General features: G+C 38.1%; 1 protein-coding gene across 1 annotated transcript in view; it reads left to right on the top strand.

Moving 5' to 3' along the window:
- Positions 1 to 16,307, top strand: part of RP1 (RP1 axonemal microtubule associated) — a 186,624-nt gene that overhangs the window by 65,357 nt on the left and 104,960 nt on the right. The window contains 1 exon segment of the mRNA XM_037381809.1: positions 3,763 to 3,926. Coding sequence (XP_037237706.1) covers positions 3,763 to 3,926 — 164 coding nt within the window.

Below are 16,307 nucleotides of genomic sequence, written 5' to 3'. Positions count from 1 at the left end.
GTTCTGCGTGCCTTGCTTCCACAAGGCAAGCATCTAGAGATCTGCCTTTACATAGATCAAATCAGTCTGCTTAGTCCTTTCTGCACCTATAGCTGGGTGTTTACGCTGTGTCTTTTAAGCTTTGCTTGTCTGGTTACACAGTAAAAGTTGCAGTGCATAAAAATTGCCCCATAAGCCAAACAAAAGAAGACAAAGAGCAGGAATAAACTAAGTGTATATCCCACTGGCCTGTCTTCAGTGGAGATGGGCTTGGTCTTGCAGTGAACATTTTATTCACAGCGCTCTCACCCTGACCCTGTGGGACAAATGTCTTTGTGCTGTCGGGAAGAGCTGAGCACCGGTCTTATTGACAAAACTTACCCCTTGTCAAAGCAGATCTGTTTCATGGAAACACAAGGTGGATTTATTGTAAATGCCTCAGTGAGAGTTAGGCAGACAAAAGCACATGCACCAAATACCCTCTTGTTTGGGGCACTTGTTGGAATATGGAACAGTGGGAAAGAGACTTGAAATTGTTTAGCCCATATCTGCAAGGACTGCTCCGATTCCTGGATGAGTAATTCATCTGAGATTTTGTTAATTTACTTTTTTTCCCATGACCTTTTAAAATATATAATTTTCATTCAATCTAACTTGTTGTTTGGGTTTATTCATCTGAGATTTTGTACGTTTACTTTTTTTCCCATGAGCTTTTAAAATATATAATTTTCATTCAATCTGACTTGTTGTTTGGGTTTATTCATCTGAGATTTTGTACATTTACTTTTTTTCCCATGAGCTTTTAAAACATATAATTTTCATTCAAACTAACTTGTTGTTTGGGTTTATTCATCTGAGATTTTGTTCATTTACTTTTTTTCCCATGAGCTTTTAAAATATATAATTTTCATTCAATCTAACTTGTTTGGGGTTTTTTTCTTCGGTTTTTGTTTTTTTTGTAAAACAGATTTTTTTCTGGGAAGTAGAACTTTCTAATGTATTGTATTGTTTCTAATATTCTAGAAAGAAAAAATTATGAAAAGTAATCTGTTCATCCGCGTATTCGAAATGAAAGTCACCTCATTACACATTTTCTGTATTCTTTTCTCCTCATGTGTATTCCTCTTCAGTCATTAAGGAATTATCGGTATTCTACCAACTTTCTATGCCAAAGAGAATGAGAATTATGTGTTTGTAATACTTACTGTCTCCAGTTTCTATTTGAAAGCATGCAGGAATGCAACGAGGATTTCTGGCATCAAAGAGATTAGAAATTTTAGGATTCTTCTCCTGTACTCACATTGATGTTCAAACACAAAGTCTAGTTGTTTCCAGAAAAAGAAAAACCTTCAAAGTCTATATATAGAAGTACAAACAAAACCTTTTTTTTATGTTTTTGTGGAAGTTTGATTCCCTTTTTTGTCTTGAGAGTTGTACTTGTGTGTACACTTACTACACTTACCCTCTGGAGGCAGGAGCTGAGCTAGGTAGAACATACAGTCTCAAGAGTACAACTGTGTGGTTTCAAAACTGCATTGCTTAACAAAAGACAGACTTGGAGAGGATAATAGAATAGAAAAGGCCATCAAGAGCACTTCAGGTACAAGAAATCAGACAATGAACAAGTCCAAAAGAAAACACATTTTGCCTGCTTTTAAATGAATATTTGTTTCTGAATGACTTTTTTTTTTTAATTTTTAGGAGGAGCAGTGGGTCATATTTTACCATTTGTCTGCATCATTCTCATAAATTGAATTGTCCTTATTTTCCAACCAAATGGTCCAACGGAACTTTGTCTTTAAGGAATTGATATTATATTGTTTGAAAACAGAAAAGGCTAACTTTTTTGGTATATGAGCTCTTCTACAGGGCAAGGAGCTCCTGCTTTATGCTCTTTGTTTCTACCTTCAGTGTATAGAGGCTTTTCACCCTTCTAATTGATGTTGATCCTTTTGTAGCCTGGTGCTATGGTTCTTTTGTCATGAAAGTGAGTCTATAGAGAAAGCTGTGAGGATGCAAATTTTCAAAGGCACAAAAGAGCTTGTTACAAGCTGGAGTCTTGTAATTTTTAGTGGAAATCAGATGATTCACTTCCTTTATAGAATCATATAATGGTTTGGCTTGGAAGAGATCTTAAAAGATTGTCTAGTCCACCCCCCTGCCCTGAACAGGGACATCTTTCACTAGTCCAGGTTGCTCAAAGCCCCATCCAGCCTGACCTTGAATGCTTCCAATGATGGGGCATCTACCACTTCTCTGGGAAACCTGTTCCCGTGTCTTACCACCTGTATCATAAAAAAATTCTTTTCATGTCCTGTCTAAATTTACCCTCTTTTTAAAACCATTTCCCCCGGCCTGTTACAGGTCTTGGTAAAAAGTCTTTGCCTTTCTTATAAGCCCTCCTTCATATATTGAGAGGCTGCAATAAGGTCTCTCTGGAACCTTCTCTTCTCCGGGCAGAATGACAACCTCTCTTCACAGGAGAAGTGTTCCAGCCCTCTGATCATTTTCATGGCCATCCTGTGGACCTACTCTAACAGGTCCATGTTTTTCTTGTGCTGGACTCCCCAGAGCTGGATGCAGTACTCCAGGTGGGATCTCACCAGAGCAGAGTACAGGGGCAGAATCTCCTCCCTTGACCTGCTGGCCAGGTTCAATTGACCAACCAAATGAGCTGTTGCTGTTTTCTGCATTCCCAGCTGTGTATTTATGCATATTTAAAAATCTATCATCTTCCAAAATCAGGTGTCAGCCAGACCTCAAAAACTTGGAAAACAGATCAAACTTCCTGCTCCAGTTAGGTCTTTGTGTGGCAAATTACTGAGGGATAATGGGGTTGACCCAAGATAAATGCTTCTGTCAGACAACAGATTTAATTCATGCAGGCACTACCAGACAGCTTTCTATTAATAAAACTGCAGTGTATGCTGTGGCATTTGTTTATAAGACGGCTGTGGGCTGGTATTTCATTTGTTGTTTGCCTTGCACAGAATGAATTTAAGTCACTAAGGGGAACTTGTTTCATACAGGCAAAAGCTGTAACCAAAAGAGGGGTGGACAGAGTGCCATCCCAGCTTTTCAGATGTAGAAATGCATTTTCCAATCCTGAATTGTTCTTTTTAAAAAAGGAGGTTTACATTAAGCTTCTTTCAGATATTGAAATAACTTGTGTACATTGTATGAGAGCAGAGATGACATTTTAGTATCAGGGAAGTTTTATACAAAATGATTTTCTGATGAGTCCTCATCCTCAAAAATCTTTTTTTTTCATGCTAATCCCAATGACATACCTCCATTCAGGCAAATGGAGCTCTTGGCATGTCACATCAACGTAAAATGAAAGGAAATTGTACTTAATTGGGATGCTTTGATAGCTTTTTCCTGTTGCATTTCTTGGTTATAGGTGTTGTCATAATCCAAATTCTGGAGTTTGGGCTTTTCCTGTGATGACCCACAGTGTTACGGCTAGGAATCTCACTAGGCTCTGTGTCCATATTTCCAGCTTTAGTACACTGCAAACCTCCCAAATCATTAAAGTTATGCAACTTGCCTAAGATAAGTTTGAATGATGTAGTATTTAGCCAATCTTCTGTTGCTTCTCCCAGCATCATTACCTTTTTGGTGTCTCTGTGTGTGTGTGTGCATCTATCTATCTAATATAATAGCTGCAGTCCCTGGGATAAACCACACTTTTATTTATATCTTTCAAGTAACTTTGAAGTAACTGACTACATATCAGTAACAGTTATAAAAGCATTCTGATTTTATTTTTTTACTTTACAGAAGGAGACTGGAAGATTACTGTAGTCACTGGGGATTTTGAAACAGCTGGCACAACAGCAACAGTGTCCCTTTACGCTTATGGAGAAAACAGAGCTTCTGGTCCTATTATTTTGGGATCTGGGAGACACCAGCTGTTTAATCCCAACAATGAAGATACATTTAAGGTATAATATGGCTGTTATATAAACACTGGAAAATTCAAAACATATGCAAAAGAGCTTTTCTCAAAACTGAATAATTGTGGTAATAAAAAGGACTCAAAGCAATATGTAAGGATCACTAAGTATTTCTGAGGGAGTGGCTGACTTTTATAATAGTAAGATTTGGACCAGCAAATGTATTCAGAACTGCATCCAGCAGATATAGCACTCTCAGCATCTGCTTCATACCTGCATCTGCTTGATGTGCTACTTTTAACTAGATGTTCATTTGCTGAGGCATAAAAAACTTTGCTTTTTTTTTGTGTTGATGTAGCAAGATAGCCCTGGCTATGGCTTGTGTTGCATAGCCATCTTTGGAAGTGACCACTCTAAGTTCTTCCATGGGTTTCCTCAGACTTTCACTGAAGCACACTGTCATGTGAACCTCTTCTTGGAAAAAGTAAGAAGGAAAGGGGGATGGCTAGGGCCTAGAGTCAAATCACACTGAGTAGCTTAACTCAGATGATTTAGACTAGTGATATCCTACTCCTCTGAAGAAATGGAGAGATTTCTTTCTTCTTCAGAGAAACCTCTGAGAGTGCTTCAGAAGCATGACATTTCCCAGGGCTTCTCCAAGTTCCTATAAATCCTACAATTTCTCCAGTTCCTATAGTTCCTCAGGACTGTACCTGTTGCAACCATTAAATCTGTGATACCTCATTTAGGTTGAAATAATTTATGCATAGTAAACAGATGATGGGGAATCAGTGACAGATAGGACAGGAAGCTAAATTTTTGTTTTCCAGATTGAAGTATTTATATGTAAGATCTTGCAGAGGCAAATCAATGGTGGTCTTTCCCTTACTTTTATTGAAGTTGAAAGTAACTTGGCTAAAGTTTGCAGATAATGCTGGTTTAAGATTATCTCATATCAAAACAGGAAGGTGAAATCAGTGTTTACCTGAATACAAAATGTAAGTGTTCCTTCGCAAATAACTCTGGCTAGATAATCATCCTGGATATTTAGTCACCTGATTAATGCTGTCTGACAGCAAGTTCTTGCTCATTTATCCAGTTCATTGAGGGAAGTACCAAGAACATTTGCTTGTTTTCTTTCTCTTTGGAAGGAAAAGTATGTTTCTAAATGCATAATTTTCATCCTTCCAGCATCAAAGACCTGATACCTAGTTGTCCTGGTTTTGGCTGAGAGAGAGTTAATTTTCTTCTTAGTAGCTGATACAATGCTGTGTTTTGGGTTTAGGGGGAGCTCTGATGATCTGGTGCTATCCACACTAGCAGCCAGGTTTAGGTCTTCTATACTGTACCTAGGTCTTTGTGCCTGATGTTTTTCTTTGGTGATATACCACTGAAAGCCTGGAAGAGGCTTGGAGGCTAGGTGCAGCACTTTGGTGCAGTTTAGGTGCAATGAATCTGCACTGAGGAGTACAACTTAAAGATTTCACAAGATCTAATTGTATAATCAAACTTTTAAACTCATGTGTAATGAGACCTTTAAACTTCAGAGGTTCTTGAGAAGTCTTCTCCCTGAATTCTAACCACACCATCAAAGTTTCAAGGTTAATCAGATTACTGTCCATCCATTATTTCTCAAAACCACTTACTTGACTTTCAATCTGTGTTGATCAATGGAGAGAGAAAGAACAGAACAGATAAAGTATTTTTTCTTCTTTTTCCCACATATTTTTTCCCCTTAAACACCTCAATTTGATCAGGTAGCTGAGATTTTTGTTAATCCAAAAGAAACTTGTGTCCTGCAAATATTTGAGCACTTTGTAACTCTACAGTTTTCCAACATTAAGAGCACAGTGTAATAACATCAATATTGCTAAAAACTGTGGAGTTGCAGAAAAATTGAATAGCCCTTATCAATTTCTATTACACCACTTTAATCTGTTAACTACATTGGGGAAAATCTTGATTAAATGGTCCTTGATTTGCAGCCCTTGTGAAGGAATGTGCTGCGTATTTGAAGGCTATTTAAACTTCAGGTAACCCCCTTTTTTTTAAAAGAAAGTGTTAACTGATACAGGGAGCCACAAGAGTTCAACATAATATAGTGGAAAAAATAATCACAATCATATCCCACAAAACCAATCAAAATACCATCTCATTTCAAAATCCCTTTGGACACAGATATGTGACAAGAGATGACAGAGAAATGGCCCACAAAAAGAAAATGAGGCAAAACTGTACTAAATTCTCTTAATAAAAATCAAGAATAGTAACCTGATAGAAAGTACAGTTAAATGCATGGTAACTTGGTTACCTAACAGTAAGTAGTGAATATTCAGTAATGTTTAAAGTAATAAAAAAAGGAAGTTATTAAAACTTGAGTAAATCCAGTGGTGCTCCTCTATATACCCCTGAAATTTTGTTGCTCATCAAGAACTTGATTTTGATGTTTCTTGCATTGCTGTATATAGCCGGTGTGACTTCATTAACTTTGGCTATCTCTGATTAAGGTTTGTGTAAATTAGATTAAAACCTAGTCAGTGTAATGGAGGTAGAATGTAACAAGTTTATTGCCCTTGGAGGTTTCCATATGATGGTAGCATGTGAAATTCACTGAAGGTAATTTACAGTTATTGTTGATGAAGGGAGTTTTTCTTTCTGGCTGGATTCTTGGGTTCTAGGTTCTCACAAGACAGTTGTGTTTAAACTGCACTATATTTACCCGTGTGGCTTAGCAATTTTTTCCTACCAGATGGGAAAGTCAGGGATGAACAATTTGGGAATGGGAAAGCAAAGGAATTTAAATTTGATGAATTTCCCTTTCTGCTTTGTAATTGTTCCTGCGTGTTCAAAGAAACTACTTCTAGGCTATGGTTTTCTGCTTCTGTTACTATTCAGACATAGTTTTCAGGACATAATTTTTCTGTTGAGAGTCATTCCTCCTCCAATAGAGGGACATCAATCTACCATAAGTCACAGCTTTCATCAAAACTGTGATCTGTTTCTTGCATTTTCCTCTGGTGTCATCACAGTCCCTGAGTATTTCTCACTATTTCAAAAATACTGATTTTGGCAGTATGTTGAGTTGCTCAAGACACTGGAGCTTTAATTATATTGCAAATTACGTTCTCCAGAGCCCTATATTCTGCATCATCATTCTCCGAAAGATGGCAAATTATCTTTTATGAGTCTACACATTGTTTGATAAAGAAATTCTTTTTATAAGTAGTCTTTTAATGTTTGATCATGGCAAATATTCCCTTTTGTGTCAAAGAGAACTAAGCAGAAGACTATAAGCCTATTATTTTCTGTAAAAGCCAGCTACAGTCTCTCAATTTTTATTACTTTGATACAGAATAATTCCATACCTTCAGGTACAAGTTCTGCTCTTCCAGTAATAATGAAGTCAGTAAAAGCACTGACTGGTGCAGTGCGTCCGCTTTCAAAATGTTGCATGCTAGTGTTAGTGAGAGTGGCAGGACCTAGCACCTCCCTAACAAGAATTCTTCCACGTTTTGCTTTGTAAGTTTGCTTCATTATCAGCTCTGCAATCTCTTTAGGGAAGTATTGGTCTTACTGATCTCGATGCATTGTCAAGTGTATCTCAAATAACAATATATTAAGCTATTAAGAGTCCTGGACTTTTTTCTAAGAAATCTTCAAAATCTTCACTTTACTCTTACGTTATATTTTGTAGTTGATGGGTGTCTTTGTAAGGAAGATAGTTGTTTCATGTTTGCAAGCATGGGACATGGGAGTATGCATGGTGTTTTAGGAGAAATGGTAACCGGAATCCATCCCTGGTGTGAATTTTTCTGCATGAGCCCATTTCTCTAACTTGTAAAGCTGGTGCCATATCCAGTCACACTATTTAAGGTTTCTTCATCTGTACAAACAGCCTTTAAACACTGCCATACTCTATCAGGGCAACATGCCAGAAAGTAATATAGGTAGATGAAAAGCAGGGCTCCTACTAATACTTGCAGAGATACTTGATCATAAAACTTAATAAACAATGTTCCTATGATGAGATTATTACAGTGTTAAACCCAGCCTTTTTCCTTCCAGTCACATGTACATTGTTTGTAAAGAACTGTGTTCCTCAGGTGTTCTTTATGCTGTATTATATCACATGGAGGCGTTACACTTAGAAGTTTATCTGTTGCTTTTCATTTTGGTTTCCTCCTGTTTAAATGAAATTATCAGTAATTTTAAATAATCTATGAATTATTAATTGACACTTTTTCCTTTAGAATCAGTCCTACGGGCTGTAAGAATCTGTTATGTTTCACTGTGTGTCTTTCATTCCTGTATCCTGTATCCATATTCATTCTTTCATCAGTCAAAGCTGGGATCTCTAAAGTAAAATGAGAAACAGTGGGGATAAAACCTAATTTTATAAAAAGAGGTTGAAACAAATCCATTTTCATGCTTTTCCTCCTATTGTTAAAATAAAAGAGCCTGTAATGAGCTCAGTGAGAATTCTTCCCAAGTGGGAAGATTGCTAAAGTGACCATAAGCACTAATGTAGCTATCCACTCTCTTAGCCTTGGGACTGCCAGTGCCTAAAAGCTGGGCATAGCTTGTGTCCTGCTATTTTGCACCTGTCCCTGTTTGCCATAACGGCCATTTAGGTCCAGAAATGGTTGAATAAAACTTAGAGAAACTCAGGCTTTAATCAGATACACTTAAGGCAGCACAAAACAGTCATACTGCTGGCTTTAACTCAACTTGAAACTGTCCGTTTCTCTACAAAATGTATGTGAGAACAACATGAACCTTATTCCTTACTGAGATAAAAGGGAGAAGTGTGTAAAATGATCTTCATCAGCCACAGGCTGTGCATGAGGCAAATTTTAACTTGTTCCAAGAAAGCAACATACAAGGATTGTAAAAATGTCACAAACAATCTTGGAGAAAAACACAATTAATCTCATATTCAAGAAATGAGGGAGTGAACATGATGCTGTACTGTAAATCTGCAGTACAGTGTGTATTATGTATGTAAGTTTTTCCCTTCTAAGGTAGTTTTTTGAGAGAAATTTAAGCACTCAATTTTAGGTTTAATTTAAAAAAAAAAAAAGGTTTAATCTTTCAGCCATATATCTGTAAAACGTCTTTTTTGTTTTGCTACCTGATGGCAACACAAGTCCAAGACAAATGTACATTAAGACCCCCTCTCTGTCTCTCTTGAGTCACTTCTCCCTCCCAGGTTACGCTGTCCGTTTAGCCCCCCCTGGCAGGCTTCAGAGGGTTGTTTCTGAAATGCTGTGACACCAGTTTCCTTTGTTAAGCATCTCCCTGTTAAGAGCTCCCCCACTTTCCTATATCAAGTGCCCAAATACAGCTTCTGACTTTACTAATCCATGCTCCTCTTGCCTTGCCTTCCTCTCAGCCATTTTCTATTCATATTCTTATGCCTCCCATCATCTCAGTATCTGAGAGCTTTTCAGAAGTAAGTGGTATGACTAATGTATGGCTTATTCTCTCTTGCTCTTAAAAATATTTTTTTTTTGTTTGGGCTTAGTACAACTCTATGAAGAGAATAGACACTACACAGTACAGGCCTTCTACTAAACAAGATGAGATCAATTTTTCTTGCATTGAAACAGAAGATGGTAAAGAGATACATTTTGTGATGGCCCTTAGTTTATATGGCCAGCTCTTCGGCAGCCCTTTAACAGTTCTGTCTTCTGCAAAAATTATTTTCATTGTGCATTATAGGAATTAGTACTAGCGATGCTGAATCTTGTTCTCACCCTAGAGATAATTATGTCAATAAGGTGATGCCATTGCACTGAGTGCTACACAGTTACAGAGTAGTTGAGGTTAGGAGGCATCACCGGAGATTTACTAGTCCAGCCCCTTGCTCAAAGCAAGGCCAGCTAGAGTAGGCTGCCTGGGACACTGTCCAGTCAGGTTTTGAATATCTCCCACTCTACAGCTTCTCTGGGTAATCTGTTCCAACACTGGACCACTCACCCCTTTTTTTTTTTTCTTATATATTTAAGTGGAATTTACGGTGTTTCAGCTTGCACCCATTGTCTCTTGACTGTTCACTGGATACCACTGAGAGGAGTCTGGCTCTGTGTTCTTTAGCCCCTCCCATCAGGTTTTTCTGCAGATTCATATGATCCTCCCCTAAGCTTTCTCCTCTCCAGGCTGAACAGTCCCAGCTTTCTGTGTTTCCTCATGTGAGAGATGCTCCAGTCCCTTAATCATATTCATGGCCAGTAAAAACCGGATTCTTTCTGTACTGGGGAGCCCAGAATCGGATACAGCACTCCTGGTGTGTCTCATCAGGGCTGAGTAGAGGGAAATATTCACCTCCCTTGATCTGTTGGCAACATTCTTCCTACTGCAGACCAGAAGGCTGTTGACATTCTTTACATTAGGATGATATAAAACAAAATCCTTTAGTCCCTTGGAAGGCAATACAGAAAATCGAAGTCTGATGGGCTCACAGTAACCTACACTGTTCAGAGAAGAAATTGTCAGATGTAACCTTTTTTTCTGAGCTGATGACTTCATGCCTGAATGATAAATATTGCTGTGAATCCACCAGGAGATGACAGACATATATTGCAGAGGCTGGTTCATAATCTGTCAGGGTATCATAGAAACAACTGTCAAAAGGAAAGTAAATCAGAGATCTAGTCCTACTCCTAAGTTGTAGACTGAGGTGACTACTCTGTACCTTTTCTTAAATGAATCTTCATATGCCTTCAGACTCTGAAGCACTTTTATGGGCCCACTAGCATAATCTTTCCTACCATGTATCACTTCTTCATGCGTAAGGTGCACTTGTCCAATCACAGCATCATTCCATTAGCATGATGTGCATGCATGTGGTGAAGGTCAAATAAAGCTTCAGTTTTCTTGCATGACCTGACCTTTGTTGAGCTTTCTTACAACCAGTGCTAAGCTGTATCCCAGTTAACATCCTCTGGCAGGCAGTGTTTTAACTCCTCACCTAAGCACTGTGGAAAGTTTCAAGTCCAGTAAAATACTCCTGGTCTGACTCAGAAAAACACAAATCACTCAGAAAAAACTCACTTCTTATGTAAGTAGCTACATTCTCCTAACGGGAGTTTTGTGCTTACTTTCAGGAGCTGACACCCTGATACCATAAATTCTTGGTGTTGGCACAATTTAATTAACCACAATGTAAAAGAGAAGTTATTCTGAGCTTTAATGTTACTCTTCAAACTTTTTCCTATTTGTAGTACTTGAGGGTGGAAAAAATAAGCTGTCTGCTGGTACCATTATTTTAGCATGTAACAACAGTGTGACATTTCCTTTCTCTAATTAACCTGGTAACAGATAATTGGCATCCATGTTAGGGAATAGTAGCACGTTGTTAGCCTGTATAGGAAGGTCAAGTGATTGAGCATTGATACTGGACTAGCTACAGAATTAAAAGAGCTTGAATGAACTGGAAAAGAAAGTATTTAACTGTCACTGTGCGATGAGCTGTACTTGTTTACACAGCTTTGTGACTGAAGCAAGTATGAAGTGGGAAAAAATGCCAGTTTTTGTGTGGCCTTTAATCCTACTCCTTACATGTCTCTATCCACCTTTTTCACGAGACTGTTAAGTTTCTATGTGAGCACCTGCGACATATTCGAATTCTTGAGTTAGTGTGTAAACGTGCCAAGTTTGTTGGACACAAATAACAAATTGGATGAATTCAGACATCTGGAAAATGCAAGCACTGTGGGCAGACTCTGGATACTTTACCGGTACATTAGTTGTGATATTTTTGGCAACATTTACCAGCTGCATGCTCAAAATATAAAAATATCTTCCACTTCCAAAGATTTCTCCATCATATGCAGATGCTATAGAAGTTAAACTAATGCAGTCAATGATTTCTTTTTCTTTTGGGAATCCAGCTGCTGCACATGACTTCTCTGAAATTCTGTTAATGAGGTGGCCTTACATGAAATAAATAACTGTCCGTTCAAGTATAGCCTCTAGCAGTTTTGTTAGACATTGGGATTTTGGTGTAGCTGCTTCTGAAGTGTTGACTTTTCCAAATGATTGTCATGCTAGCTTGAGTTTATTTCAAAAAGTTTGTAGGGTACTTTCTGTACAACAGGAAACAGTGATGTTATTTTGCTTATTACAGTATATAAAAGAGAAATGGAGTCATTACACATATTCTTTCCATCCTTTTACTGAAGTATCTTTCCACTAAAGTTCTTGTTAAGCCAAGGAACTTTTCACTTAAACATCTCAAGTACATGAAAATAGGTCGTACGGACTCCACTCAAAATGTCATAGGTATGCAAGGGACTGAAAAGACTGTTTGCATAGTTCATTTAGAAATGAAATTAAAATTTAGTCCTTGCATCCTCTTTAGGAAGAACTTCATGCTGATAAAACTACATTTTAATTTATGTTTAGAGACAAATTGTAAAATACAAGCTTTGTTAATCTTCAATTTCAAAAAGCAAGGCCGAGTTTTCTAATGCATGATGTAGTGAAAATGTTCCATTGCCTTTGGCAAGAAGAGGATTTAGTCATATACTTGTACAAACACCTAAACAGTAGCAATGAGCAAAGCATACAGTTGTATTAATTAGCAGGCTAATCTTGTGTAACTGCTTGCAAACATTTAGCATGTAGGTGTGGCTGAGGCAAAGCTACCTCTGAAAATGTGGCCCTCTTGAAAGTGGTAGACAGTTTTTTCAATAATACATATTGGTACCGATACTATAAAATATAATGAGTGTTGATAATATTGCCTGTAACAGTGAAGAAAAATACTACAGAGAGAATTCCTACTGTTGTTGTACTCACAATAATATCATTAACATTAATAAGTGCTGGCAATCTCTCACATAAGCAGGGTCTGTATGAGGTCCAGCCCCTTTAGAGCTGATCACAGAATTTGGCACAAATCGATTGGCGCATTAGAAGGAGTTTCACAGTCAACCAAAAGGTGAACTATAAATGATGGATGATTCAAGTGTTCTATAAAACTTTTTGCTGAGAAGAGGCTGAGGTTGGCACTTGCCAGATCTCTCTAATAGGCAATCCCTAAGAAAAGATAAATATATCTGATGTCTGTGATACCTAGATTCCTTTACCTCAATGAGATACCTGTTTCCATGCCCTTGTTTGTTACCTCTGCAGGAGTTTAGGTCTTATTTATGTTCTATACGTGGCTAATGTAAGCCACATCAGAATGGCAGCTTCATATCCCCGAACTGTTATCTTAAATTTTTTGACTTTGAATTTCCATCCATGTCCAAACTCTGCTATATCAAGCTGAAGAATTTACAGGGAGAAAGGAACTTTGCAAACCAATTTTTAGTATTTTTAAAATACAGACATTTGAACCTCTTCAATGCTTTGACCTTGGTTGAGGATTAGATGTCTGTGCTCTGTTGCAGTGGCCAGCAAAGATGAGCCTCAAGCTGCTTACTTTCACTGCAACACTGCTATTCCATGCTCACCAGCAACAGAGTGCCATGAGAATCTGGACTGGCCAGTCTGAGGGATGGTTTTACTAACCCAAGTGTACAGTTGCTAGGACTTTAGCAGATTTGTTCTGAGCGGTGTAGACCTATGTGCAAATACATCAGTCTTCTATCTCTGTGTGTCCTTGTCATTTAGGAGCTTTGAGTACCTGCAACATCCAATTACGGTGTAGTGGAGAAATGGTTTTATTATATTGACCACGTTCTTCAGTAGATTTACAACATATCTGCTGAGCAGCTTGTTGCTATTCCTCCATTATTCTGTCTGCACAACTGCCAGCGACAACAGAAATTGCATGATTATATGAGAGACTGGGTAACTGTAAGTGAGATCACATTATCCTTGAGGGAAAACACTAGATTTACAAAGTTAGCTAGGAGAATTATAATTGATAATTTTTGATCTGCCAGTTGAGTTATGGAAAAATAGCAACTAACCCCAAATGAACCAAAAAATTTAGAGAAATATACAGAATTTTGGACTTGTGTCTTCTTCGTATCTTAAAATTTATGAAGAGAGCTTTGCAGCATTCCTGTGAGAGACAGATGTCTAACTGTTGTCCTTGCAACAGTGAAGCAAAGCAGGCTTGTGAATTATGTAGTTTCTCACGATGCTTAAAGCAGATCCAAGAATAGAATCTAGCTGTCTGATTTCCAGAGTGATGCTTTAGTCCTGGGACCCATCCTATCTTCTTTGCATGGCCGTTTATTGCAGTTCTGTCAGAAAGGCTGTTTCCATGTAAAATGGAATGTTACTTTTGCAGCCATGGTGCCACAATATAGAACTAAGGTTTTAGTTTATAAGGGCAATAAAGTAAACTTTGCTCTACAACTTTTTACAAAATGTTCTGGCTGTGAAATTAGGTTTGTAAATGCCAGGTTGTGTTCAAGTCATGCAGAAGTTAAAGGCAATTTAATCAATACTGTAAATAAAGGAACAACCTCGGGATACAGTGTTTATGTCAGTAAAAGAATACTATTAGCTGTACTGTGTTATGAGAATTTTTTCATCTGCATTTAACTGCAAGAGCAAAATTTGACATACATTTGACAGGATTCTGACTGGCAATAAGTAACATGTTAGCAAGTCAATACCACTGAGAGACCAATGTGATATCTGATCTGACAACAAAATGAATTGTTCCAAGCCCCAAAACTACAACAGAAGCTGAAACTAGTTTTGTAATTGTATTACATGTCTTATAGAACATCATACACAGTCGATTTGCTCTCTGCCTTGACATCCTTGCCTTAATTTTCACCAAGAATAAACATGACTTTTTTCCCCCAGAACACCCATAAACAATTGATAGAAACAGAAGTGTTATTAAGCATGTTATTAGTCTGGCGGTGTTCTAATTATTTTGGAGACCTTTCAGTCTCAGAAATATGCCATTACCTATATGCCCTGCATAGCTTACCATTCCAAACCCCACAAAACTTGTGAGTCTAGTAGACTGAGATGCTTTATACTCTTCCTCACTGTAGTCAAAAGCAAGCAAATACATTTGACTTGACACTTTGGACAAATTCCCACTTAGCAGGTGCATAACTTTCTTAATTTTGTTATATTGTGTCGTCTTTCAGAGTGTGAATGTTAGGGAAGGATAGGAAGTACAGAAGGACGCTAATACAGGGATGTTTACAGATGCTAAACAGGACTTTAATGAATGTAATTGAACTGCTTGCAACTAGGAGCATCTCCTGGTCTAGACAGAGCTTTCTGTTCTGTACTGATTTTTCTTGAAACTCCATTTGATTAGGTTTGATGGATTGCCGTGTTTACCTAGTAACAGGAAGTCCCTACATGGTGATATGGTTATGAATGGGTTTCATCATTTTCCTCTCCTTTTTCAAATTGCCTTTCTTTTTTTCTTTTTTCTTTTTTCTTTTTTTTTTTTTTTTTTTCTTTCTTGGTCAGCTATCCTATCACTGCTTATTTTCCTGGGCTCTTCCCTCCAGGTGTACCAGTGGTCTCCCAAACATCAGCTACAATGTGGCCAGCAGGTTAAGGGAGGTGATCCTGTCCCTCAGCTCTGGTGAGACCCCACCTGGAGTGCTGCATCCAGCTCTGGAGCCCTCAATACAGGAAGGACATGGACCTGTTGGAGCGAGTCCAGAGGAGGGTCACAAAAATGATCAGAGGGCTGGAGCACCTCTCCTGTGAGGACAGGCTGAGAGGGTTGGGGTTGTTCAGCCTGGAGAAGAGAAGGGTCTGACGAGACTTTACTGCAGCCTTTCAGTTCTTAAGGGGGCTTATAAGAAAGATGGGGACAAACTTTTCAGAGGGGCCTGTTATGATAGGTTTTAAACTAAAAGAGGGAAGATTTAGACTAGATATAAGGAAGAAATTTTTTACAATGAGGGTGGTTAAACACTGGAACAAGTTGCCCAGAGAGGTGGTAGATGCCCCATCACTTGAAGGTTTCCTTCAAGGTCAGGTTGGACTGGGCTCTGAGCAACCTGAGCTAGCTGAAGATGTGCCTGCTTATTGCAAAAGGCTTGGACTAGATGACCTTTAAAGATCCCTTCCAACCCAAAGCAGTCTATGATTCTATGTTACAATGTCGAAACGCTTTGTAGATTCACCTGGAAACACATCTTCCATCTTAGACTTCTTTCTGAGAAAAATGCACTTTAGCATAGTATGAAAAATAAAATTAATATAATTAAGAAAGTCACTTTAGCATAGTATGATAAATAAAATTAATATAATTAAGAAAGTTACAACTTCAATTGTCAGCCAACTCATATGATACCCACTGTAGATATGCAGAATTCTTTTTATCTATAATATTTCAGTTTGCCTCACAGCCAAATGACTGATAGATGCTTCAGAAAACAAAAGAGGCTCTTTGACAGTTTCCTGGTACTGGCCGAGAGATGTAGTAATGAATACTGTAATCAAAGATGCCAGTGACACTCTTGCAAGAGGGTTTATGCC

Source organism: Falco rusticolus, chromosome 3, assembly GCF_015220075.1.
Source record: "Falco rusticolus isolate bFalRus1 chromosome 3, bFalRus1.pri, whole genome shotgun sequence".
Lineage (NCBI taxonomy): Eukaryota > Metazoa > Chordata > Aves > Falconiformes > Falconidae > Falco > Falco rusticolus.
The sequence above is the reverse complement of the archived record's forward strand: the minus strand, read 5'-3'. Positions and strand labels throughout refer to the sequence as shown.